Source organism: Euprymna scolopes, chromosome 14 (genome assembly GCF_053919585.1).
Source record: "Euprymna scolopes isolate OS-2025 chromosome 14, ASM5391958v1, whole genome shotgun sequence".
Taxonomy (NCBI): domain Eukaryota; kingdom Metazoa; phylum Mollusca; class Cephalopoda; order Sepiida; family Sepiolidae; genus Euprymna; species Euprymna scolopes.
In genome coordinates this window covers 97,063,949-97,086,631 of record NC_136495.1, presented here as the reverse complement: position 1 = coordinate 97,086,631, position 22,683 = coordinate 97,063,949, and the positions used below count along the sequence as shown (strand labels likewise).

At 31.3% G+C, this 22,683-nt stretch overlaps 1 protein-coding gene across 6 annotated transcripts in view; it reads right to left on the bottom strand.

Annotated features, from left to right (window-relative positions):
- Window positions 1-22,683, bottom strand: part of LOC145293181 (C2 domain-containing protein 5-like) — a 186,975-nt gene that overhangs the window by 89,968 nt on the left and 74,324 nt on the right. For 4 of the 6 annotated variants that reach the window (XM_080139658.1, XM_080139660.1, XM_080139657.1 and 1 more), the window contains 4 exons: window positions 17,597-17,623; window positions 9,322-9,443; window positions 8,047-8,155; window positions 4,802-4,916 (listed from right to left, as the gene is read on the bottom strand). In XM_080139658.1, coding sequence (XP_079995784.1) covers window positions 4,802-4,916; window positions 8,047-8,155; window positions 9,322-9,443; window positions 17,597-17,623 — 373 coding nt within the window. The remainder of the gene's footprint in view (window positions 1-4,801; window positions 4,917-8,046; window positions 8,156-9,321; window positions 9,444-17,596; window positions 17,624-22,683) is intronic. The other 2 variants (XM_080139659.1, XM_080139662.1) reach the window with 1 other exon arrangement.

The window sequence follows — 22,683 nt, the reverse complement described above, 5'->3', positions numbered from 1 at the left end:
GATATAGAAAAAAGCACCTAGTGAATACTAAAAACATCATCATGTCATCAGTAGATAAAGGTAGTGATATAGTAATCATGGAGAAAAGCACATATTTAAAGAAAATATCTACACTACTAGCAAACAAAGATACCAACACCAACACAGACTTGAAACAAAAGCATTGAGACTTTAAACAAATCTTATAAAAAAAAACAATAAAACATAGACATCATACATTAAATACCACCCCAATATTCCCACATTATATGGTCTCCCCAAAACTCACAAATCAGACATCCCTATGCACCCCATAATATCCAGTATCAGTAATGCCACACACAAAATCACATGGCCCATATGAAATATTCTAACTCCACTAATGGGCACTATCAGCACTTCCCACATAAAAAAACTCAAGAGATTTATTTAACAAAATAAAAAAACAATAAAACTATACACAGCTTAGGTGTAACATCATTATACACTAGTGTCCCTATTGTTTAAAATGTTTAAATTTACTCCATATACACATAAAAAAAAAAATCAACCATAACTTATCGTTTCCTCTCAACACTTCTAAAATTTACCAGACTTATCACTGACATGACTTATTTTCAATTCAAAAACAATTTGTCCAGGCAAAATTTTGCTCTCGTTATGGGTAACCCTCTTAATGGACTACCATCGTGTCAATTCTTAGAATTCCTAGAATCTGGCCTTTTCAAGTTTAGATTACCTCCAAACACACAATACTTTAGATATATTGATAAAATTTTAATCTTTCTTCCTGAAAATATCTACATAAAGAATATTAAAAACAAATTAGACACAATTGAACCCTCTATAAAGTTTACCTATGAAACAGAGGACAATCACTCAATACCATTTCAAGACATTTTCATAATAAAATCCAACAATAATCTATACTTCAAAGTGCATCACAAAACTACACTTTACTCCTGATCTTAAATGGAACACATACATCAAATCTGTTGCTAAAGCCGCTGGAAAAATGGTGGGATCCTTCAATCGATCCAGTAGATATCTCACTGCTGATGTAATTCTCTATCTATATAAGAGCCAGGTACGTCCAAGGATGGAATACTGTTGCCACATCTGGGCAGGAGCTGCTAGAAAGGACTTGTCTTGCCTTGATAGAGTTCAAAATAGACTTCGTAGCCTCGTAGGAGATGTCCTTTTCTCTTCCCTGCAACTTCTATCTTACAGAAGAGATGTTGTGAGTTTGTCTCTGCTGTATCATTATTTTCATGGAAAGTGTTCGACTGAGCTTCAGTCTATGGTCCCCCCTCGCCAAACTTTCACAAGAAACATTCGTCTAGCTGAAAACATTATCAATAATTCTCCCCAATCTTTATCTGTGCCTAAACCTAAACTTAGATTCCATGAACAAAGCTTCTTTCTTAGAACTGCATGCCTGTGGAATTTGTCTTCCGTTTTCCTGCTTTCCAGCTGACTACAATATGGTTGTCTTCAAGTCTAACGTAAACAAGTTCTTGATGAGCCGTTCCACTTGTTAACAAATTTACCGAATTTCCATTGCTAACAATTACTATATTGTCCAATTTCTACTGTACACTCTTTAACCCTTATCCTCGAGTGGCCTCTTGGCCTTAATAAGTGGCGATGCCTATGTAAAAAAAAAAACACACACACAAAAATGATTACATATATTTCTATTCACACCATGATAACAAAATAAGAAAAGGTATCTAGAATACCTGAACGAAGAATTCAAATACATTAGAAAATCTTTGAAGACGTTGCAATACTCCACATATTTTATATTAAACTAGCGGGGGTGCCCGGCGTTGCCCGGGTGTTTGGAGGTGTGGGTGGGGGGGGGGGAGAGAAAAAAAAATGGAAACTCAACCCTATTTAAATAAAAAAAAAACCAAAAAAACATGATGTTAAACTTTAAAAAATTAAACAAGAAACAGTGATTTCAATATTAAAAGTTTAAAAATGGAAAAAAAAAATGTATTGTAGTTGTAAAAGAAAAAAAAAGGAGGTTGGTGGCAGGTAGACTCGAACCTGGAGCCTCAAGGCGAATAGGCTGACAAAATACAACTATGCTACGGCGACGAAAGCAATGTAAGACATTAAATGTAGCAATTAAAAAGTGAATGAGTTCAAACAGGTGGTTGATTTTATTGAGGTCAAACATCACGCCATGGGAGAATGAAATCTGCAGTTAACTATTTCTGCGAGACAGTTTTTTTTTTTGCCTTATTTTTTCTCCCTCCAACTTGTTGGGGAGGGGGATGAAATCAATAGCAATTGTCTGATATGATGGTTTTCACCGACATTGATCAAACGCACGAGTGCTGAGGTTTGTTTTAGTTTCGCTTTTTTATACTGAAAAGCCAAAGACACGCATGGGCCAATACATGTGGCAAAAATCGCGCATAAAAGTTGCCCACATTAAAGATACATGCTAAGTAGTTTTGTAAATCTTAGATATTATCATCTCGGTAGCATATAAAAAGTTATAAGAATGAGCGACCAATCAGAGAACAAGCCCGAAAAAAGCCTTTGCCGGACATACACAAAAAATACACACACACGTTTTACCTTTTATATATATAGATACTAAGAAACAGTCATACAAATATTTTCCAGAAGCAATAAGCAAAAATCATATATACCAGACACTTCTCTCATAAACAAACATCTTTTACCCACCTACACCAATAGTACAATCATTTGCAACACTTAAACTAAGAATTCCAATAATACAAACCACATCAGAAATTATAAAACAAATATTAAAATCAACAAAACATTTCCAAAACAAACCCATATCTAATGAAGGTATTTATATCGTCCCATGCTAGGATTGTCATCATCAGGATATACATTGGTGAAAGTCAATAGGGACTATAAAAAAAAAGAAGCTTAGTGAACACAAAAAAGATATTTTTAAAAAATAGCAATTCCTTGAATGCATTATTCTTTCATTCATTACAATATGATCATTTTTTTAACTTTAAGCTAAACTCATTAAATTCATCTATATATATAAAAGCGAAAATGTATGTGTGTATGTATGTACGCTTTTCCTCGATGTCCACAAAAGTCTTCTTTCAAAGAAGCGCTTGCTCGGTTCACAACTTCTTAAAACTTTTTATATCATCTATAAATTGTAATATCTCAGAGTTATCCACGGAGCTCGCCTGTCTATTTAATTTTATTGACTTTCAAACATTAATTATTCAACATTTCCCGCATCGGTACGCGTTACATTCGGTTTTCGGTATAAAAAAAAGTGAAACTCGACTCTAATCACAGGCCGAAAGCCAGTTGTCTCAAGAGAGCTAAGTAACGTTTGTTCAATGTCGACTTCGTCATATCAGACTGTAGCTTTCATTTCGCTCCTCCTAATAAACAGGGAGCGGGTTTTTAAAAACAAACAAACCGATTTATTCACCTCATTCAAAACTGTCCCGCACAAAATCGTAACCGCTGAATACCTATCGCCGTCACGTCAATCAAAAACGCGCACCTGTTTTTTTTAAAACACTTTACTATTTTCCAACTGCGCGTCGTGAAGGCTTTGTTTTTTTTTCATGGGCACCTGTTTTTTTTTTCACATACCCCGAAAAACACCCGGGCAACGCCGGGTACCCCTCGCTAGTCTATAAATATAAAAGCAAAAATGTGTGTATATATGTATGTCTGTGTGTTTGTATGTCTTGCAAAAACTTTTGACAGAAGCGACGGATTTTCACGATATTGGTATCATTTTGAAGCCCGACATCTTGGACGACAAATATCGAAAAATTGGCCAAAAACATTAATTCCTTCACACTAAAATGACCAGTTTTGTACAGGAAGGGAGTAGCAAAAAATCGTTCCTTCATTTTCCCCTTTTCTACGACTACTGCGACGATGACGTCATGTTTGACCTAGAAAATGTTGATGTTAGTTTAACTTGCTGGTTTTTTAAACGTTTCATTTTGTCAGTTCTAAGTTGTTTTTCTATTTAGTGTCGGTGTAACGTGTCAGATTTTTTTTCCCCGCCTTTGCTTCGAGGCTTCGGGTTCAAGCCTAACTCCCGACCAAAACTTTTTTTTTTTCTTGTACATCTCTAAACACCCGGGTAACGTTTTTTTTTTGTTTTTAATTTAAACTTCGATTATTCTTTAGTTTACCCCCCCCCCCTACACACAGACAGCGTTGTTATCTTAAAATTGCAGGTTTGATCCGACAGGGTTATTTATGCCATTTTTTTTTCTGCTTTTCGCATTTTTTTTGTTTTAGTTTTTTCGATTTTTTTAACATCGTTTTTTTTTATAATATTTAAACAGGGTTATTACTTACCCCCCCCCCCCAGCATTGGAAGATTTTGTTTTAAATAAAATCACAAAAAAAAAAAAAAAAGAAAAAAAAAAAGATAAAGAAATCGTTTTTTGGTAGCAGAAAATAGGTAAATAATATGAAAATAAACTTATTAAAATTGTAATCGAACCAAATCAAGATAGCAGAACAGGCACACACAAATGGCTCGATATCTTTTCAAATAGAGCTCTATATTAAAAATACATGTGGTTTAGCTTAACGTTTTACTGCAGTTTTGCAAAACATGCCATCATCACAATTTTATTACTAAAAATCCTCAAGATCTTTATATATGAATCCAAATATATACACAAATATATATGAAGAATATAAAACAATTTTTATACAAATAATTTCTGTCTTAAAAAATAACGTCAGCATGAAAACCATTGTTTTAACCTGATAAAGCAAAATGTTAAAACTGTAATAAACGGACGCACTAATCTGCAGTTTTTCTTACCATATAGACGTTTCTTCACTATACCCTATCACAGCATGGCATCCCATAGCACGGCAATGGGAACGTATTTCTGTTCTTATTTCAATCCACCAGGCGTCTCGTGTCTCTGGTTCTTCTGAAAAAGCAGCAAAAGTGTTACTTGTTACTTGTTCCAAGAAATATCATAAAAAACAATTTAAAATCTCTACTATTATATAAAAGTCAATTTGTGTGTGAGAGTTCTTTCCTCATAGGTTCTGAAATGGCTAAACCTATCTTTTGCAAATTTCAAAGCTAATTTATATGTCTGGCAGTGTTCTTAGATATATTTTATACAGAAATTCATCCAATAAGTCCCAAAGATTAAAAAATCCGATCTTATAGTGTTCCTTTTCTTATAGATAAAAAGAAAATTTTTACAAGGGAATATTTTATGTTACACCAGCAAGGAAGATAATAAAATTTCAACAAATCATTTCTTCTTAAAAAAACAGATTTATTATAATCTGGAGATATAGTTTAGTAGTAGAGTATTCGACTACAGATCAAATGATTCTCTATTCAAGCTTGAGTGTACCTCGCCATTTTATTTTATTTTTTCTTATTAATGAGTTCAATTTACGATAAAAGAAGAGGTATCATTTAAAACTGCTGCCATTCATTTCTTCATTTGCAAATCTTAAAAGTAAACAAGTGACTTCTCTAGGGCATTCATGGTCCAGCTCAAATATCAGTTGATGTGATATTGTAAACAAACACAGGCGGAATTTGATGAACAACATTATCATTTAAAAAAATTTTATTTTGCAAATTAGTCCACCGGGCAAATTATTCCTTGTAATATATAATAATCAATAGAGAATTGATTCTGTAATAATGCATATGCAATCTGCATAAATTAAAATATAATGTTTAAGTGTATTGTATGACAAGGAAATGCCAGGCTGCCAGCTAGTATAATATACATATATTAAAATTAGTTTAAATTTTTTTTAATTGACTAAAATATTTTATCTGATAGATTGCAATGTAAGGATATTGATCTGTGTCACATACAGAAAACAAGAGGGAGAGATGGCGCATCTCACAGAATCAAAAGAAAAGACACCTAATACGATTACTTTTGGTCAGGAAGTTTGCAAGGGGCAGCTAGTGTTAGAGTTCTACTGTTAGAGAAATTGCCTGACAATGTGTTTGAGGTTCAACACATTGGACAGAACCATTGTCGTCAAAATGATAGCAGGTAGCTCTGTACTCACTTTCATATATATTTCCAAGCCACAGATCAACCTTAGTGATACTGAAAAGCGCATCTTCTATCAATTATTGAGGAGGATTATCTCCTCAGTCAAGATTTTTCCTCCCCTGTGATGACTGGAATAATCACATAGGCAAGACTGCTAATGGATATGAGAAAATATATGATGGACATGGTTTTGATGTTTGAAACATTGAAGATGAGAGAATTATGGTAGCAACAACATGGCAGTCAGTAAATTATGGATCCTGAAGACAGCTATTTCATCACTTATGATTCTAGAGTGCTAAAACACAACTGGACTTCATATGCATCAAAAAGAAAAAAAACAAAAAAACTGAAGCATATATAAAGGTCACGCCAACAGAAGAATATAGAACCCAGTACAGGCTTTTAGTAAACGATTTCCTGATAATAAAATGCTCAGAAAAATTGTTTTATATTTTCAAACAAATTGCTTTTTATAATTAGTTCTAAGTGGAAATTCACTAAAAAAAAAAAAAAAAAAGAAAAGCTCTGTCACCCTTCACTGTCAGAGCTATAGAATTCTTGATGCAGCTCATGCACTAGAATGATGCGGTAAACTAAAAAAAAGTCACAAGAAATCATTTTATAAGTCCATTTTGTAACATAAGAATTTCCAAGAGATATTTTATGCTTTTCACAAAAAAGATCAATGAAAATATGAGATATACGGGGGTCAAATTCAATTCAGAGTTTAGAAGATTTCCCAGTTTTATAGCATATCAACTCTTTTTTGGTTATTTATAGCTGAAACGCAATAACTATTGTAAACAATTCATACAATTAATTGAACAGATATTGCTATTTTTGGAAGGGCATGCAGGTTCATATCTCAACTGACAGTATCAAGCATAAATGATCACAATTGAGAATTGCTAAATCCTTTATCCATAATATCATTATGTAAATCACACACTTCTCCATTAACAGCTGATGTTGATTTATTGATTAAAATAAGGGAAAATCCACAAAGCTATTTATTAAATAAACATTTAAGGAATATTATCTTTGACTGGATTGTTTTGAATAAAAAAAGTATTTATTTGAAATGGGAATTAATCAAAGACAAAAACAGATACTAAGTAGCAACTATTAAATCTGCTAGCTTCAAACTAATGCATGACAAAACAGAAAATGCTTTTTCAAATTTAAATTGTACTTCAAATTTATGTGTGACAGAATGAAGAAAATGCTATATATATATATATATATATATATATATATATATATATATATATATATATATAAAACAATTTTGCTAGATTCTAAGATCCAGGATTTTATTTACCTTACCAATCATTTTATTTTTCAAAACAAAAACGTTGGCATATTTACAGATCTGTTTCTTAAATGGGGGAACAATATGTCAATATTGGATATTTTCTCTGTGGACTCATCAAAAATAACAAAGTTCTCAAAGATAAAAATGCAGAATGGTGTAACAGATAAAATCTCTAAAAAAAAAAAAAAAAACTCACATCAAATCCATCTCTAATTGTTGGAGGTTTTGTAATCAATATCAACTGTAGGGGCCACCATCTTGTCTTATTTATATATGCTTCTGATTAAAGAAGATAGTATACATGAAGAACAGAAAATATACACAAAAATGTACATTTTCACAAACCTATATATATATATATATATATATATATATATATATAATGGCAATAAATAAATAAACCAAGTTTTTTATTACTTAAATGAATCAAATAAAAAAGAAAATGAATAGACTAGTTAATTGATTAAACTTATGCCTGATAGAACAAAAGAAATGCTAATTCCAACTGGAGTTTTACAGAACTTAGAAAATGTTAACTTAAGCTCAACAGACCAACAATTTTAGGCACATATTTAAGGCTATTGTTATAATTGATATACTAATGTTCATAAAGCTTTATCATGGAGTTTCTGCATTCCATAAAAAAAAAATTACAACTCGCAGATGCAAAGATGTATCTAAAAATAAAAAAGAAAAACTCACCAGGATTGTGTATCTTGTCTAAAAGTTTCACAGATTTTGCTGATACAATGCCACCTATATGAACAATGAAACCTGGAGGAAATGTCTTCATCGTAAAAAATGGGTATTCCTAGTGGACAAAAAATATAGTTATTTTTTTATGCTGATAAGTAAAACAACATTTCATATAAAAAATCAAAGAAAATCTTATAACATCTATATAAAAGAATGAGGGGGGAGGGTGTATATACAGTGAGAGATAGGATCACCATGTTACAAAATAATATCTTTGGTATATAATTTAAATATAATGCAGTTAATTCAGTATTAAAGGAAAAAGGAAAAAAACTTTTTCAGACAATATTAAAAACCGAGCTAATTTTGTAAAATTGCGCAAGGAAGCTGGATTTCTAACAAGATCACAGATGAAACATCTATATAGCCAATAATATTTTAATATTTGTATGAATAACGGTATTTATACCATAATACCTACCTGCATTTGAGCACTATCTCATAAACATGGGGGTTTTATTTAGGAAAAATAAGTTAAATATATGTGTGTGTGTGTGTGTGTGTGTGTGTGTGTGTGTGTGTGTGTGTGTGTGTGTGTGTGTGTGATAATAGACCATACTTTGTTTTTAATTCTTAAACATGATAAATTAAAATCATGAAAAAATGAACAGGCTAGCAAACTAGTTTTTTACATTGTTTAATGGAGCTAAATTGAGGTAAAGTTAATAGAAAAGAATTAACATAAGAATATCAGAAAAGAACAGATTTTTTAAAAATCTAATAAAAACTACATTAAGTCTGAGAAGATTTTCTCTTTGTTTAAAAAGAGAAGCTTACATCGACAATATAAACAGTTTCTAGAATGTTAAGGTGGTTGGTTGGAATTAATCAATATTTTTGTAGTTTTATGTTTTATTTATTTTCACATATTTTTTATTGAAATTGCTCAGGACAAGGCATGAAGCTGCCTGATTTAATTGGTGAAAGTAGATTGCTCTCATTCTATTAGCCATAACTGTGTACACATGTTAATTATTATGTTATTCTTAATTATTATAGCATGTAGTAAAAATTATATCTATCGTGCAGTGAATAAAAGTGCTGATTAACAATCAGTTACAAATAACAGTCTTCTGGAAATTGAAAGTTCAGTTCTTACAACAGATGATAACTAAGAATAACATTAATATTTCTACCCAGTCATAGCTGTCAAAATGAGAACAATCTATCCCTTAATGATCCAAAGATGTAATATATACTTTTGCTTTCTTCTTCACTTACCAACATATCAATTGTTGGTGGAGGTTGTGCAGTGGTTGACTTGTGACCAGATATACGTCCAGACATTCCACTGAGGGCACCAGGACCACTACCACTGCCACTGCTGCCAGTAAGGCTACCACCTGAGACAAAGGAGAGATTTAAAATCAATCAGATATAAAAATCCAAATAAAATCAATGTATTGAACAACCAATTTAATAATAATAGTTTCAAAATAGCAAATAAAAGTGGGTTCATTTTTAGTAAATTATCTTCTAGGATTTTCTTTTTTTTTTTTCAAATAAACAATTGTATTTGGAAAAATTCAAATGCAACAGAACATTACACTGAAATTAAAAATTTGATAAAATATCTTATCACACATCACATATTAAGTCCCAGGATTAACTAATAAAACAATAATCTATGGCAAAAATTTTATTTTATTCATAAACATAGTCTCCTTCCAGGGTAATAAACCGATTCTAACACTTTTTAACAATCAATGCCTTTTTTGTAGAACAATTTATCTTTGGCTATAAAATAAGCTTCAGTTTCTGATATCAGTTCTTATTCTTTGTGTATCAGGTGTGTCACAAACATTGATGATCATGGCTCATCAGTCCCCTCTGCAATCAGACCATTTCACCATCATGCTCTCTGCAGTGTAGTACCTATAGTAGGTTGCAATTACTTGCTATAGGGGTAGTCTCATACAGAGTGTGTAGTCTTAGCCATTGTAGCTCAATATCATTCGCCTAACAATGAAGAGTTGATCAACTCCAGGAGAAACTATCAGGCTGCTCAACAGTTCATCCGGAGGGGGGGGGGAGCTGTGGGTACTCAACCTTGCCCAAGAGTCTCCTACTGGCTAGCAGAGGGAAGGAGACTCCTTACTACTCTTGATAGTGGAAGTGCTTCCATCCCACCATCCTATACAGCACCTAGTATTCCCAAATAGTCACCTATCTGGTACTGGCCAAGCTCATTGTTTCTTAACTTTGGTAATCTGGTGAGAATCTGCATGTCAATGTAATTATGCTGTATATCAATTATTTGTTTAAGCCAAATCTCTTTCCATGGAACATTCTTTTGAGTCTGCAAACAGCAAGTAGTCATTGGGGTCCAGACCAAGAGAATAAGGTGGATGGTGAAATGATTCGAAGTGCAATTAATGTAGTTTTGCTATTGTTGTGATCAACTTGTGCACTGCCTTGGTGAAAGAGCACATTTTTCTTCATTTATTTCACTTGAACAGCATGTTCCTCATCAGAAAGTAATTTTAACACATGAACTTCGGATTTGTGACAGTAGCTTCACTTAAATAACTGTAAGTTAACATAATAAATAATCCAATTAAGCTCAAATTTTGACACATACTATTTGAAGGTTAATACTTAATAAAATAAATCATATGGATTTTAACAGTGCCCATCGATATGTCAGGCCTGGGACTTATTACATGATATAGCTTGTACTTAATGCAATTTTCTTAAATCTCAATTATAAATGTTAATCATATATTTCTACAAACATAAGCACACCAAAAATGAAACTGGCTTGTTACATAGGATATCAGCTGAAATGATCTTTAGGAGATAAATTTAAGTGGTTGTTGTTTGATATGTGGATTGAACAATTTGCTAATGTATATGGTAAATAAGGAAATTAAAGAACAAATTCTTTCCATCTATATAATGAAAGTTGTCGACAGGAAATATAAATTGTTCCAAAACTTTTGAATTGAATGGTGACTTCGCATAAAGGAGGTAACATGGAGAAATTAGCGCTAACATTAACAAAATTAACTAAAAATAAAACCCAGCTATTAGCAGCTATCACAATTTTGTACAAATCAAGATTTATTGTTATAATACAATCTTTTAATAATATTTATTTGCAGGTGTTGATAAAAAGAAAATAAAGAAAATAAAAGAGACAAGGAGAAAAAAAAACAGTAAAATAAAGAAAAACTAAAAAAAAAACTGAGTTGTCAATTATGATTAAAATAAAAATTTTGAGAGTTACAAAAATAAGGAAGAAGATAATCTAAACAAAATAATACAGCAAATTTACTTCAGAACAGAATTACTGTTTCCACTTCACTTCCAGTTGCCCCTTTTCATTTTCTAAATAACATTATTTAGAGAAGCCCTTGTTATCATAGGGAGAAGGGGGGGCTTCCTTTACCTATTCTGTACTTTCACTTAACAATTTAATAAACAAAAGATACTATAGAAAAATTAATAATCACAAAGGAGAAACAGTAACTGTAAACATAACCAGATATGTCTTTGAAACGTTTTTTTTAATTTAGATTTGCACATAGGTCAGACTCACAGTTCTATAAGATATTGGATTGGCAACTAAAATCTTTTTTATTTTTTTAAATTTTGGAATCTATTGTTTTGTTGAAAATTTTATTTTGAAATGATTTTGTAATCTTTTTTAGTCATTGAAATTAATTTGTTTATTTTGAGATTATTACAAGATAATCTCAAGTTAATATGCAACATAATCATATTGACAGACCGCTTCTCATTAGATCACTGAAGTTAAGCAATATTGAGCCTGGTCAGTGCCATATAGGTGACTATTTGGGAATATCAAGCTTTGTATGTAGGAGGACGTTGACATGTCCCTGCAAGAACTGCAAAAACCTAATGTCGTCATCTCCTCTGCCAGGAATATAAATGCAACTAGGGGCTGCTTGTGAATTTCATACTCTCATGAAAATTCCTCCTTTAGAGGAAGCTAGTTTTAGTTGTTTGGGGCGAGTGTTGCTTTGATAATGTCAAATTAAGAAAACTTAACATTTTTGACATCTTTTTGCTTTCATTTTTTAGGTTTTTGGCTTCTATCAACAATGTATTAAAAATCTTGTTAAACATTAGGGAAGAAGTTATAAACAATAAGATATGATACATTATTGATAATGGTACCTTTCAAATTATTTAAAAAAAAAAAAAAAAAATCACCAAGAACTTACTAGCCAATCCAATTAATTTTCTTGGACAATAAATATATTTTCACAATACATTTACACACCTCTTCTTTAACATGAAATTATATTACATTTACACAGAAAAAACAAAACAGTTAATTATCAGAAAGAGATAAACAATGGCAAATAGATGTTCAACATCCACACATGCACATACATAGCTGGACTGTTTTTCTTATCTCGAATGTTATCAACATCAAGTTATAACTGCCTTACAATGTGGTAGTCATATTTCTAATTCTTACAATACTTGTGTTAGATGAGTTGAGAGCAGAGTTTGCATGGGAACGGGATAAACATGAAATTATGTAGTGAGAAATTTTTATTCTTATATTTCTCTATGTTGATCAACTTAATTATTTTTGGATACTGATCCAGAACCTGACCCAAAGTCACATCGGGATCTTCCAGCAGTTTACAATAAGCAATCGGAAAAAGGCGAGATGATTAGCTAATCAGCAAACAATGTTTTTAATAGAAAAAAAAAAAAAATTGTTTTCGCCATTAAAAAAAAAAAAAAAAAAAAATTTTTTTTTAGTGAAACTTTTTTTGCAAAATAACAAAGAAAACATTTCTTAGATATTTTTTATGAAGTGAAAAAAAAAAACATTTGTGTTTCATTCATAGTTGTTTCTGTGCTTTCTTAATATACTTTTCTTGAAAAAATAAATTTCTCTCTATTACGGTAAGTCTAATCTTGTTCTAAAGTTTTGTTTTCAACATTTTGAATTTATCATCTGGCAGTGTTTGCGTCAGCTTTTACCGGCCACTTATTGTAAACTGCCAAAAGATGCTGATGCGACCATGAGTCAGGTTCTAGATCAGTACGTTTAAACATAATTATTCCCTTGATTTGATAACCTGCTACTAAGTCAAATAATCATTTTACAAACTAATAATACTAAGTTGTCAGTATAGGAAAGCCAAGTTTTATGCATTTGGCTATTAAAACTTGTTTCCTTTAATATTATTCTCTCTATTTCCTCTAATTTTACCATCACACTTTCATATAAATAATCTTTTGATAAATTAAAGCTAAACAATGTAGCTGCACTCCTATTACTTCTGGCATAAACACACCTCCTTCGAGTGACAATATATATTTTTAACTTTTTCTTCTTTCTGAAGATGAGTTATACTTTGAAAATTAAGAGAAATTAACACCATGATACCATCCTGGTTCAACACATTATGTTGGTAAATAAATACTTTATGACTGAAAATTATTGAAATCTTTCAATATCGTCATTCTTTTTAATGTCTTGTACCTAATGCTGTTTTTGTACATGACTGCATAGTGATAGCTTTCAAACCCGACTCCTTACAAACTATGCATAATACTTCAAGCAAACTACAACATCCTCCTTTCTTTAATTTACTGAAAGTAGAGAAATAAACTCTAAAAAATAATTCATTTGAAAAATAGTGTACAAGTTTTTTTTTTTTGTGTGTGTGCTAATGATTTTTAAAAATTTTATTTGAAATTTTGAGACTTTTGAATATTTTTGTGATTTTTAAAAAATTTTTGCTTTTTCGTTTTTGTGACTTTTTAATTAAATTTGCCGACTTTTTTTTGTAGGTTTTCTTTTCTTTTTTGTGACTTTTATATTTTCATTTTATGATAGCATGGGAGGGGGGCTTGCCTAGTCGTAAAATATGCTTAAATATATATAAATCTATTCATGCAGATTTCGTATTTATTATTACAGAACCAATTCTCGATTGAATATTATATTGTATCTAACATATTACTGATTTCAAAAGTTTGAAAAAAAAATAAATAAATAAAAAATTGATTTGGATGCCATCACCTAAAATCAAAACCAAAAATTTTAGTGCTCCAGTCATGTTCCCTAGAGTTTGAGCTATCAACAGATAGATAAGAAAGATTTTAAATTAAATCAGTTCAAGCTATGAATGAATTTGCGCATGTGGAAAAGTAACAGAAATATGACGGTAAGTTGAAATGAACATTTTGCATTTCAAATTGCTGACATTTTTCTGCAGGCACTAGTCATCCACCAAACAAAGATTTTACTCATTATAAACCATCCTTAGAGTATGATTACTATTTTCTGTCAATGTCAGTGGTATGTGATCAGTAGTTTAAGAGTTTATTGGTTCAAGATTTCCGCATAAACACTGTTTTATTTATATTAGATTAAATTAGATTGTCTTCTAAAAAAAAAAATGTTTACTTTTTCTTTTAGTTTTCTAGATGTTTTCACTTATTTACTTGATTGAGTGATTGCATTGGACTGTTTATGTTCAGAGATATTGTATAATTGTTACATCCTGATAAAGCAAACCAATGACCAGTTAACTGCAGAGGAAGTTCCAAAAGTAATGCTTCTTATTTTTTATTCTGTCTTAATGGATTAGAATAGATTGCAATTTGCATTGTTATGATGACTGAACTTATGCAGTCATGGCCTGAAATTTTCATCTCTCTGCTGCCGATGTGAGATTCTAAAAAAGCAACCCCCGTCATGGATGTGCACCAGAAGCAAAGATGTGTCATTGTATTCTTCCATGCAGAAAAAATTGAACTGATCAACATTCACCAGCACCTGTTGAACATTGATGCAGTTGATGTCAACACAGTTAGGAGATAGGTTTTTCGATTTAAGAGTGGCAACAGAGATATGAGTGACAAAATTCACTCTGATTTTATGACCAGAGCATTAAAAGAGGCCAGCAAAATGCATTAAGAATGGTGGTGACTATGTAGAAAATAAATTCTGGAGCACAAAAGGTCGCTCGCTTTAATGGTACCAATCCTTTCTTCATAGCTATTCAACATTTTAGTTTTAAAGTTAAAAATAGGAGACTTTACTTTTGGGACAACCCTTATATAATTAGAAAAGAGATTAAATCAAGGATTCTATTTATAATTTCAAAAGGATTACGAACTATAACGTTATGTAAGAAACTGAAAAGTAGAGTCCTCCAAGATAAGAAAACCAGTCACAACTATAAATAATGTACTTCAAAAGTACAATTTCTTATTTGAAACAGTAATAATCATAATGTGAAACGGGTCTTATAATTATTTCTTAAATTATGAGGCAAAAATAAGGATGTTGAATTAATACTGTATATACTTGAATATGATGCAACAACTGGGTTAATTGATTAATTGAATTTAAGTATGTTGAACTAAAAACCAATATTTTTTCAAAAGTGTTCAATATGTGTGTAGAGCTTATCAATAAAATTATATAAACTTGTAAGGAGTCTACATATATTAATCAACACTTCCATTCCTCAAACCATGTAGACTTATTACAATGTTTATATAAGGAGTGTGTGTGTGTGTATATATATATATATATATTGCACACAGCCACACATTAGTGTTGGAATATTAATCAGAATCAGGAATCGGAAAAATAAGAATTCTTTTTAGGTATTGGAATTGGAAAAATTTGTGCCTATTTTCTGATACCAAAAAAACAATTCCTTTGTTATTTTTTATTTGATTTTGTTTAAAAATTCTCCCACTAATGGTAGTAATGATAAAATAATAAATATTTATTGATTTTAAACTATCAGTAAAATTAAAATCGATAGATTATCCCCCCTAAGTGCATTTTTACCATTGAGAAAATATCTGCACATTTAACATGTGTTTCTACGGTAATCAGGAAAAATAACAACTCTATAATTAAATATTTTGAGATTTATAAGAATAAGAATCAGTAATTGTATCAGAATCGGGAATTTAGTACGGAATCAATAGGAAAAATATTGGAATCGTCCCATCACTAATATATATGCACCTCTTCTCTTTCTCTTTATTTTGCCACACTTTTCCTTTCTTCAGAGTTAAATGTTTTCTAACATTTCGCAAGCTCACTTTCAAATCCTTGTGATTCAATGAATCAGAAATCTCCAAACTTCACTGTATGATCATGTCCAATCAGCTACTTCCAAGTTATTCTCGACCAGCCAACCTTTCCACAATTCAAGACTTCCACTCTTCTATAGTGGTTTATCTAGGTCAAACATTCCACATGATCAAACTGATTTGTATTAATAACATTTATGCTAATTGTAGTGTTTTTAGCAAATTCTCCAGCATAAAATGTTATGTTTGGTCAGATTTCACATTGTAGATGTATCTAATCATGGATGCTGCAGTCGCAGGAGAGATCAGTTGATCATTAATTTCAAAAGTTAGTCGTATACTTTAAAAATCCAGAAAGCCACAAACATTAGCATTTATTTTCAAAACGTTTTGTGTGTATATATATATATTTTTTTACTTTTGTTTGCCTCAAATAAGACATTGTCACTAAAGCATAAAGACTGCTCTGATATAGGTCTGATTTAGGGGGTGAGGCAGCCTGGATGAGGAATTGAGGAGCAAGATGTTTGTTCACATTACATTTAAATTTCTGCATGTTGATACTGCTAGAGAAACTGGGGAGTAAATTTCAAAGGCAAACCGTCTCAGAAAAATAATCATTATTAGAAAATTTTCAGGTATCTAAGAACCATTACAGTGAAGTGGTGCGATTTTGCCACTAGTTGAATGGGTTGAAGTATTATGTTCAGGAGTTACAAGTGCAGTAAGTTTATTGGAGCACATTCTGTGGATTACTTGTAAAACAAGCGCAGAGACACAAAATTGCAGCAATGCAACAGGGGCAGAATTTGGGAGAGTGCAGAATCTATTAATTCTTTTTTCCATCATATCAAAGAGGAAGAAAGAGGCTAGTGATTATTGCATCATCCTAAATTCAGTAAGAATGTATTAGCAAATGGTGGCTTTATAGACATATAGAATGCTGGTAGGTGTGAGTAATTTTCTTTTCAGCAGCCTTGGCACTATTTTCAGTGTACTTATTCCATTTTAATGTTGCCTAAGAATGTCTGGTCCAAGAGTTTAAATGCTAAACTCTTGGGAATGGTGTTATCAGTCATGAAAGTACTCTGATTTGAAATTTTTTTTTTAGTATTTTAGAAAGAACAATCAAGATATCTAATAAACATATTATATATATCTTATTCAACAATATATATATTCATAATTATACATGAATCAGAAAAAAAATGATCTCTAAAAGATTCCTATAATATTATTTATAGCTCAACATAATTGTAATTAGTCTTTTAAAAATTAAAAAACAAAACAGATAATTGATAATGGGCTCTTTTTTCTTGCATTTTTGCTTTTGTGTACATGTGAGTGTTTAACAACAGCAATAGCTGAACAACAACATGATAGGAAAGAACAAAGAACGACAACAGGATTGCTTGAACACTAATTAACATCAGCAGCTCACCTGGGGGTGGGGGGCCAGGAGAAACTTCTGAAAAACAAGCCAACAAAAAACATTTTTTTTTTCATTGTTCCACAGAATTTCTAAAAAAGCCAAACCATTATATACTTCTATAAAAATTGTGTTAGAATATTTGATAATTAAAAAAATGAAATAATATTCAATAAAAAAGACAACATTAAAACAAAGATCTGAATAAAAATCATTAAATAATACAAATAAATCTTTTGGCAAATGTCTATGATCTAATTACGTTCAAGTTTATATTATACACTGGACTAATGAACAAAGTCTCTTAAAACAGTTGCCATTTATAGTGGCAGGCTTTTATTTGTTTAAAATTTTGGTTTTTAATGTGTCATCACTTATTAAGGCTAAAAAATAACAAGAATAAGAGTTACTAAAATGGATAAAGAGAGAGTTGAATGATAATGAATACCATGAGAGGATTGTCAATCTCCATATCCTACCAACTCAAAACAGCAGATCCAGCAAGCAGCAATTCTTCCTCATTTGTCAGAAACATCACTCAAAATAGAGAGGAGTGCAAGAGTTATGCATCTGCTGAAAGCAAACTCAAAGTTCATAGTACGTGAAGTCTAGTTTACAGCAACTATGTATCATAGTGCTACGTTGTATGTGAGTGAATCCTGGTCTCTCCATAACTTTCTGAGGATACAGAGGAATGACATCATTATGTTTAAGTGGATTTGTGGTTTAGGTCTTGATGACCAAGTTAGCTTTGACTCCCTGCTATTGAATCAGCTTTGCATTGCAAATGTCTACAGGGATCTGGACATATTGAAAAAAGCTCGAGTTGGATAAACAGATTTTTTTTCCTTTATTAAGCCATTGTTATAAAACCATTAGCAATAGACAGAGGCTACTAAACTAATTAGGAAATGCATAAAATTTAGGAACATCACGATAGTTAGACAATATAGAACTTTGAAAATGTGACAGCGATTCACACAATTCTGAGTAAGCACACATTCAGAACTGCAGAATACAATGTGAAAGAAGATTGCCAGTACATCTCCGAGCAAACATCGGTGTGATTATGCAGAGGGTCCAACGTGAATGTATATTATTGTAGATTTGGTCTGTTTAGCAGCAGCACAGTGTGGTATTTAAGCATTGTGGTGAGGCAAGAACCATGAAAATCTGTAGGGAACAGAAGCAACTGACTGAATAGACAGCAGATTTAATCCATGCAGATCATATACTCCAGAGGGAAAAGGTATATGCAGATTGCAACTGAGAAAGATCAGAGAAAAAGCAAGCTTGGAATGACTGTTAAAGATGACCACAAGCAATGTTGACCCACCGGTTCCTGTTGGACCACCTAAATTAAGCAACGTCAAACCCTTTTTGCTTTGACAGAGTACTAAAACTGATTTTGTAATCTAGTGGGAGATAAGTTCTTTACTTCCCTACAGCTGGTATGTGCTCGATTGTGCTCCAATCCCTTGTCCTCCACCCCGTGAGAAACATTCACAGCAAAAACTTGTCAGCATAGAAGTTTCCTTTCTCCCTCTCTGTACCAAAGACAAAGCACAACTTCCATGAACAAAGCTTCTTTCTTAGAGCATCTCATCTCTAGAACAAAACACTGCGAAGCTGCTTCTCTGCTGACTACAACATGATCATCTTCAAGTCTAATGTAAACAAATACTTTTTTTTTTTTTTTTTTTTTTTTTAAATCATCCTCTTGTATAAACAATTTCTTCTGGAGATATCTTCTGCCCATTCCTACATTTTTCCTCCCTCCCAACCCTTGTATGGTGGTACTCACCATCCAACCAATGATCTCGAATTGCCCCCAGGCCTTGATAAGCGGTGACACATTAGTAAATAATAATAATAATAATAATAATAATAATAATAATAATAATAATAATAAAGATCATACACAAATACACTATTCTACTTTTCCAAATATGCAATTATTCAAGTGGAGATAACTCAATTATCTTAATAGTTTCAGGGGAGATAACTCAACATTCCCCACCATTTCTTTCAGGAAGTCATGCTATAAACAGTAACTATTTCAAATTTTATTATGTGGTTCTGTTTAGCCAAAAAGAGGTTTAGGTTTGGTTTATCAGTTTTACGGCATATTAACCTTTTTAAGATTGTTTAATACCAAAACACAATACCTATTGTATATGATTAATATTTTACGGAAAATCATTGGCTAGTAATGGTCACTTTTCCAACCTGTGACCATTTGTCTCCTATTAAATTACTACCTTTATTATTTTTCAACTCTGCTACTTTTCCCTTTTTTTTGGGGCATAATTATAATTACTCATCTGTAACCAGCTAGTTGGTTCTACAAGGTTCAAATCATCCAATATTCAAACAAGTTTTGTTGTGGCCATTCAATACTTTACATAAAAAAAATAGCTATCAAAGCTAGAAATAAAAATCGAGAATATAATAAAAAGTATTTCCCATTATAATAATATTAAAATGATAGGTTCTTGTCCGAAATTCCTCTTATATTAAAAAATAAATAAGAAAAATTTGTAGGATATACATACCCATGACGAAACAGGAATATCATATTTCAAAAATCACATAAGTTGATCAAGTAGTTTTATTTTTATAAAGAAAATCATTTTTAAGTGATTAATGGGAATCCATAGGCATTAAAACAACTCTAGTAACTATGAATTATTGTTGAGTTATCTCCCGTTGTTTCTTGAGAATTTTCAAAGTGGCGGACGAGACCCTCTCTTCGCAGATACTCATAAAATTTGATTTTTGGAATATGATGTTTTCATTTCATCATAGGTATGTACATCATACAAATTTTTCTTTTTTTGTTTAATTTAGGGGGAATTCTGGACAAGAACCAAATGGTATAATTATTTTAATGAGAATTCAAATTCAAATTGTGGTTTTCAATTCAGTATTTGGACTTATAAGTGGGAGTAATGATGAAGAAGGATCTAAGTTGCGATATTAATTAAACAGAGATAATTTAGACCAGACAATATACTTCAATATACTTTACAGAAATATGATAAGGAAGCAAGCTATTTAAAAATACTACCCAAAAGTATTAGAAAAAAAGTTCTTATTTAGAATTCAACCTAATAAAAAAACAAAATTCAAAGAAAATCTTTACGATGTATGTACCCATCACGGAACAGAAATTTCATATTTCAAAAATCAGAATAAAACTGATCAAAGAAATTTTTTTAATTATTAATATAAATTAATCAACCCGACAACATTTGTAATATTGTTGAGTTATCTCCCTTTATTTTTGACATTTTTTTTTTTTTTTCATAAGGTTGGGCTACACAGTTACTTCAAGGTACTCATAAAATTTGAGTTTCTTAGTTAAAAATAAAACTACTTGATAAATTTTTATGATTTTTTTAGGATTATTTTTTAGGCAGTGCATAATTAGCCTTGTTGTTCAGGAAGTGGGTATTTTAAATTCAATAGCATATCCAGTTAATTATACAAAATAATTACTTTATTTTTTATTTGTCAGTATTCATTCTCAATCTTTCAGATTCTAAAGGTAAGAATGATTCTTTTCCAAAGTTTCCTGGATTGAAAACACAACTTTTTGTTGTAAATACATACAAGGCTGTGGAGTCAGTCTCAGTCAAATTCATTAAGTAATCAGGACTCTGGTAATTTGACAAGTTTGACTTTTAGTCAGGAAATTAGGCTACTGACTATGGTTACGTACCACTTAAAAAAATAATAATTCTTTGAATTTTATTCATTAAAAGTAAGCAAACAAAAAAATTGAATTCAGACAAAAAAGTGCTCAGTTTCGCTGAAAACAAAACTTTATAAAATACATATATATATATATATATATATATATATATATATATATATATACATCATACATACATGTTAAAAAAAATAATTGAAGCACTTGTTAGATTTAAAAAAAATGATGATGATAGCTCTTCCATGAAATTTGTCTGTATTGGACTCACTGTGAAAAGCTTTAGTTAAAACTGAATTATTCAATTATTATTGACTTCTTCTCTCAACTTGTTTGGAGCATTAGCTCATCAGTTTGTGTCAGTAAGTTTAGAAGACTATCCAGAAATATTTCCGTTGCTAAAGGCTTTTCTCTGTTGCTTAACTTTTATCATGGTCCTTAACATGGTACTTCTGGTTTTGGTATTTTAGTTGCTGCAGATTCCAGAGTGGGCAACATCAGGCAATGTCTCACACTTAGTTTTCACGGGATCCAATTCAAAAGGCTGACATCAGTCAGGTTGAATACAGTTATATTGTTTCTAATGAACTCATCAAGTTTTCTATCATACTCCTTCATGGCCAGGATATCTAGCTGCATTTTTAAGTTGATGCAAGAGGTGGTATGCTGTACATGGCCACTCGTATAAGGCACCCATAATCCCACCAATATCAAATTTCTGATAAAGCATGGTTGATGGGAATCGATAACACTTGAAAAAGTAAGTGGTTCAACTTTCTGATCTAATAATTTGCCCCTTTTCAAACTTACATCACACGTTTTTATGCTTATTATAACAAAAATTTTAAAATAATTACTCAAAAACTCAAATTAATAAAAAAAAAAAAAAAAAAACAATCTATAATGAATATAATCATATTTGAATTTTTATGACTACTGTTCTCATCTTGGGTGTTATTTTCACGTTTTGGTCGATGTAACCTCCTACCATTTTCAGGTGTATTTTGTTGAACTTTGGAATCTTTCTGTCGAACTTGTAACACACACACACACACACATATATATGTATGTAGTGACATATAGTGATACATAGTAAGATTGTACATCTAAAAACAAGTAGGTTTAAGGCTCCTAAAATTAATACTAGAATTGTACATGGCATAGTGGATAAAGCACTTGGTAAAATTCAGTTGTAAATCACACTCTTCTGGAGGCTGAATGGTTAATTCTTAGTGCAGTTGACACTCAAAATACAACTATGAATTAGTTAGGACTTCTATTCAGTCATGTCCGATGAAACAAGAACATGCTATCCCGTGGATTAAATAAAGAGTTCCATTTGCAATTCCATGCAGATTCTCAATTTTAAATACACCTAAAAAAGCTC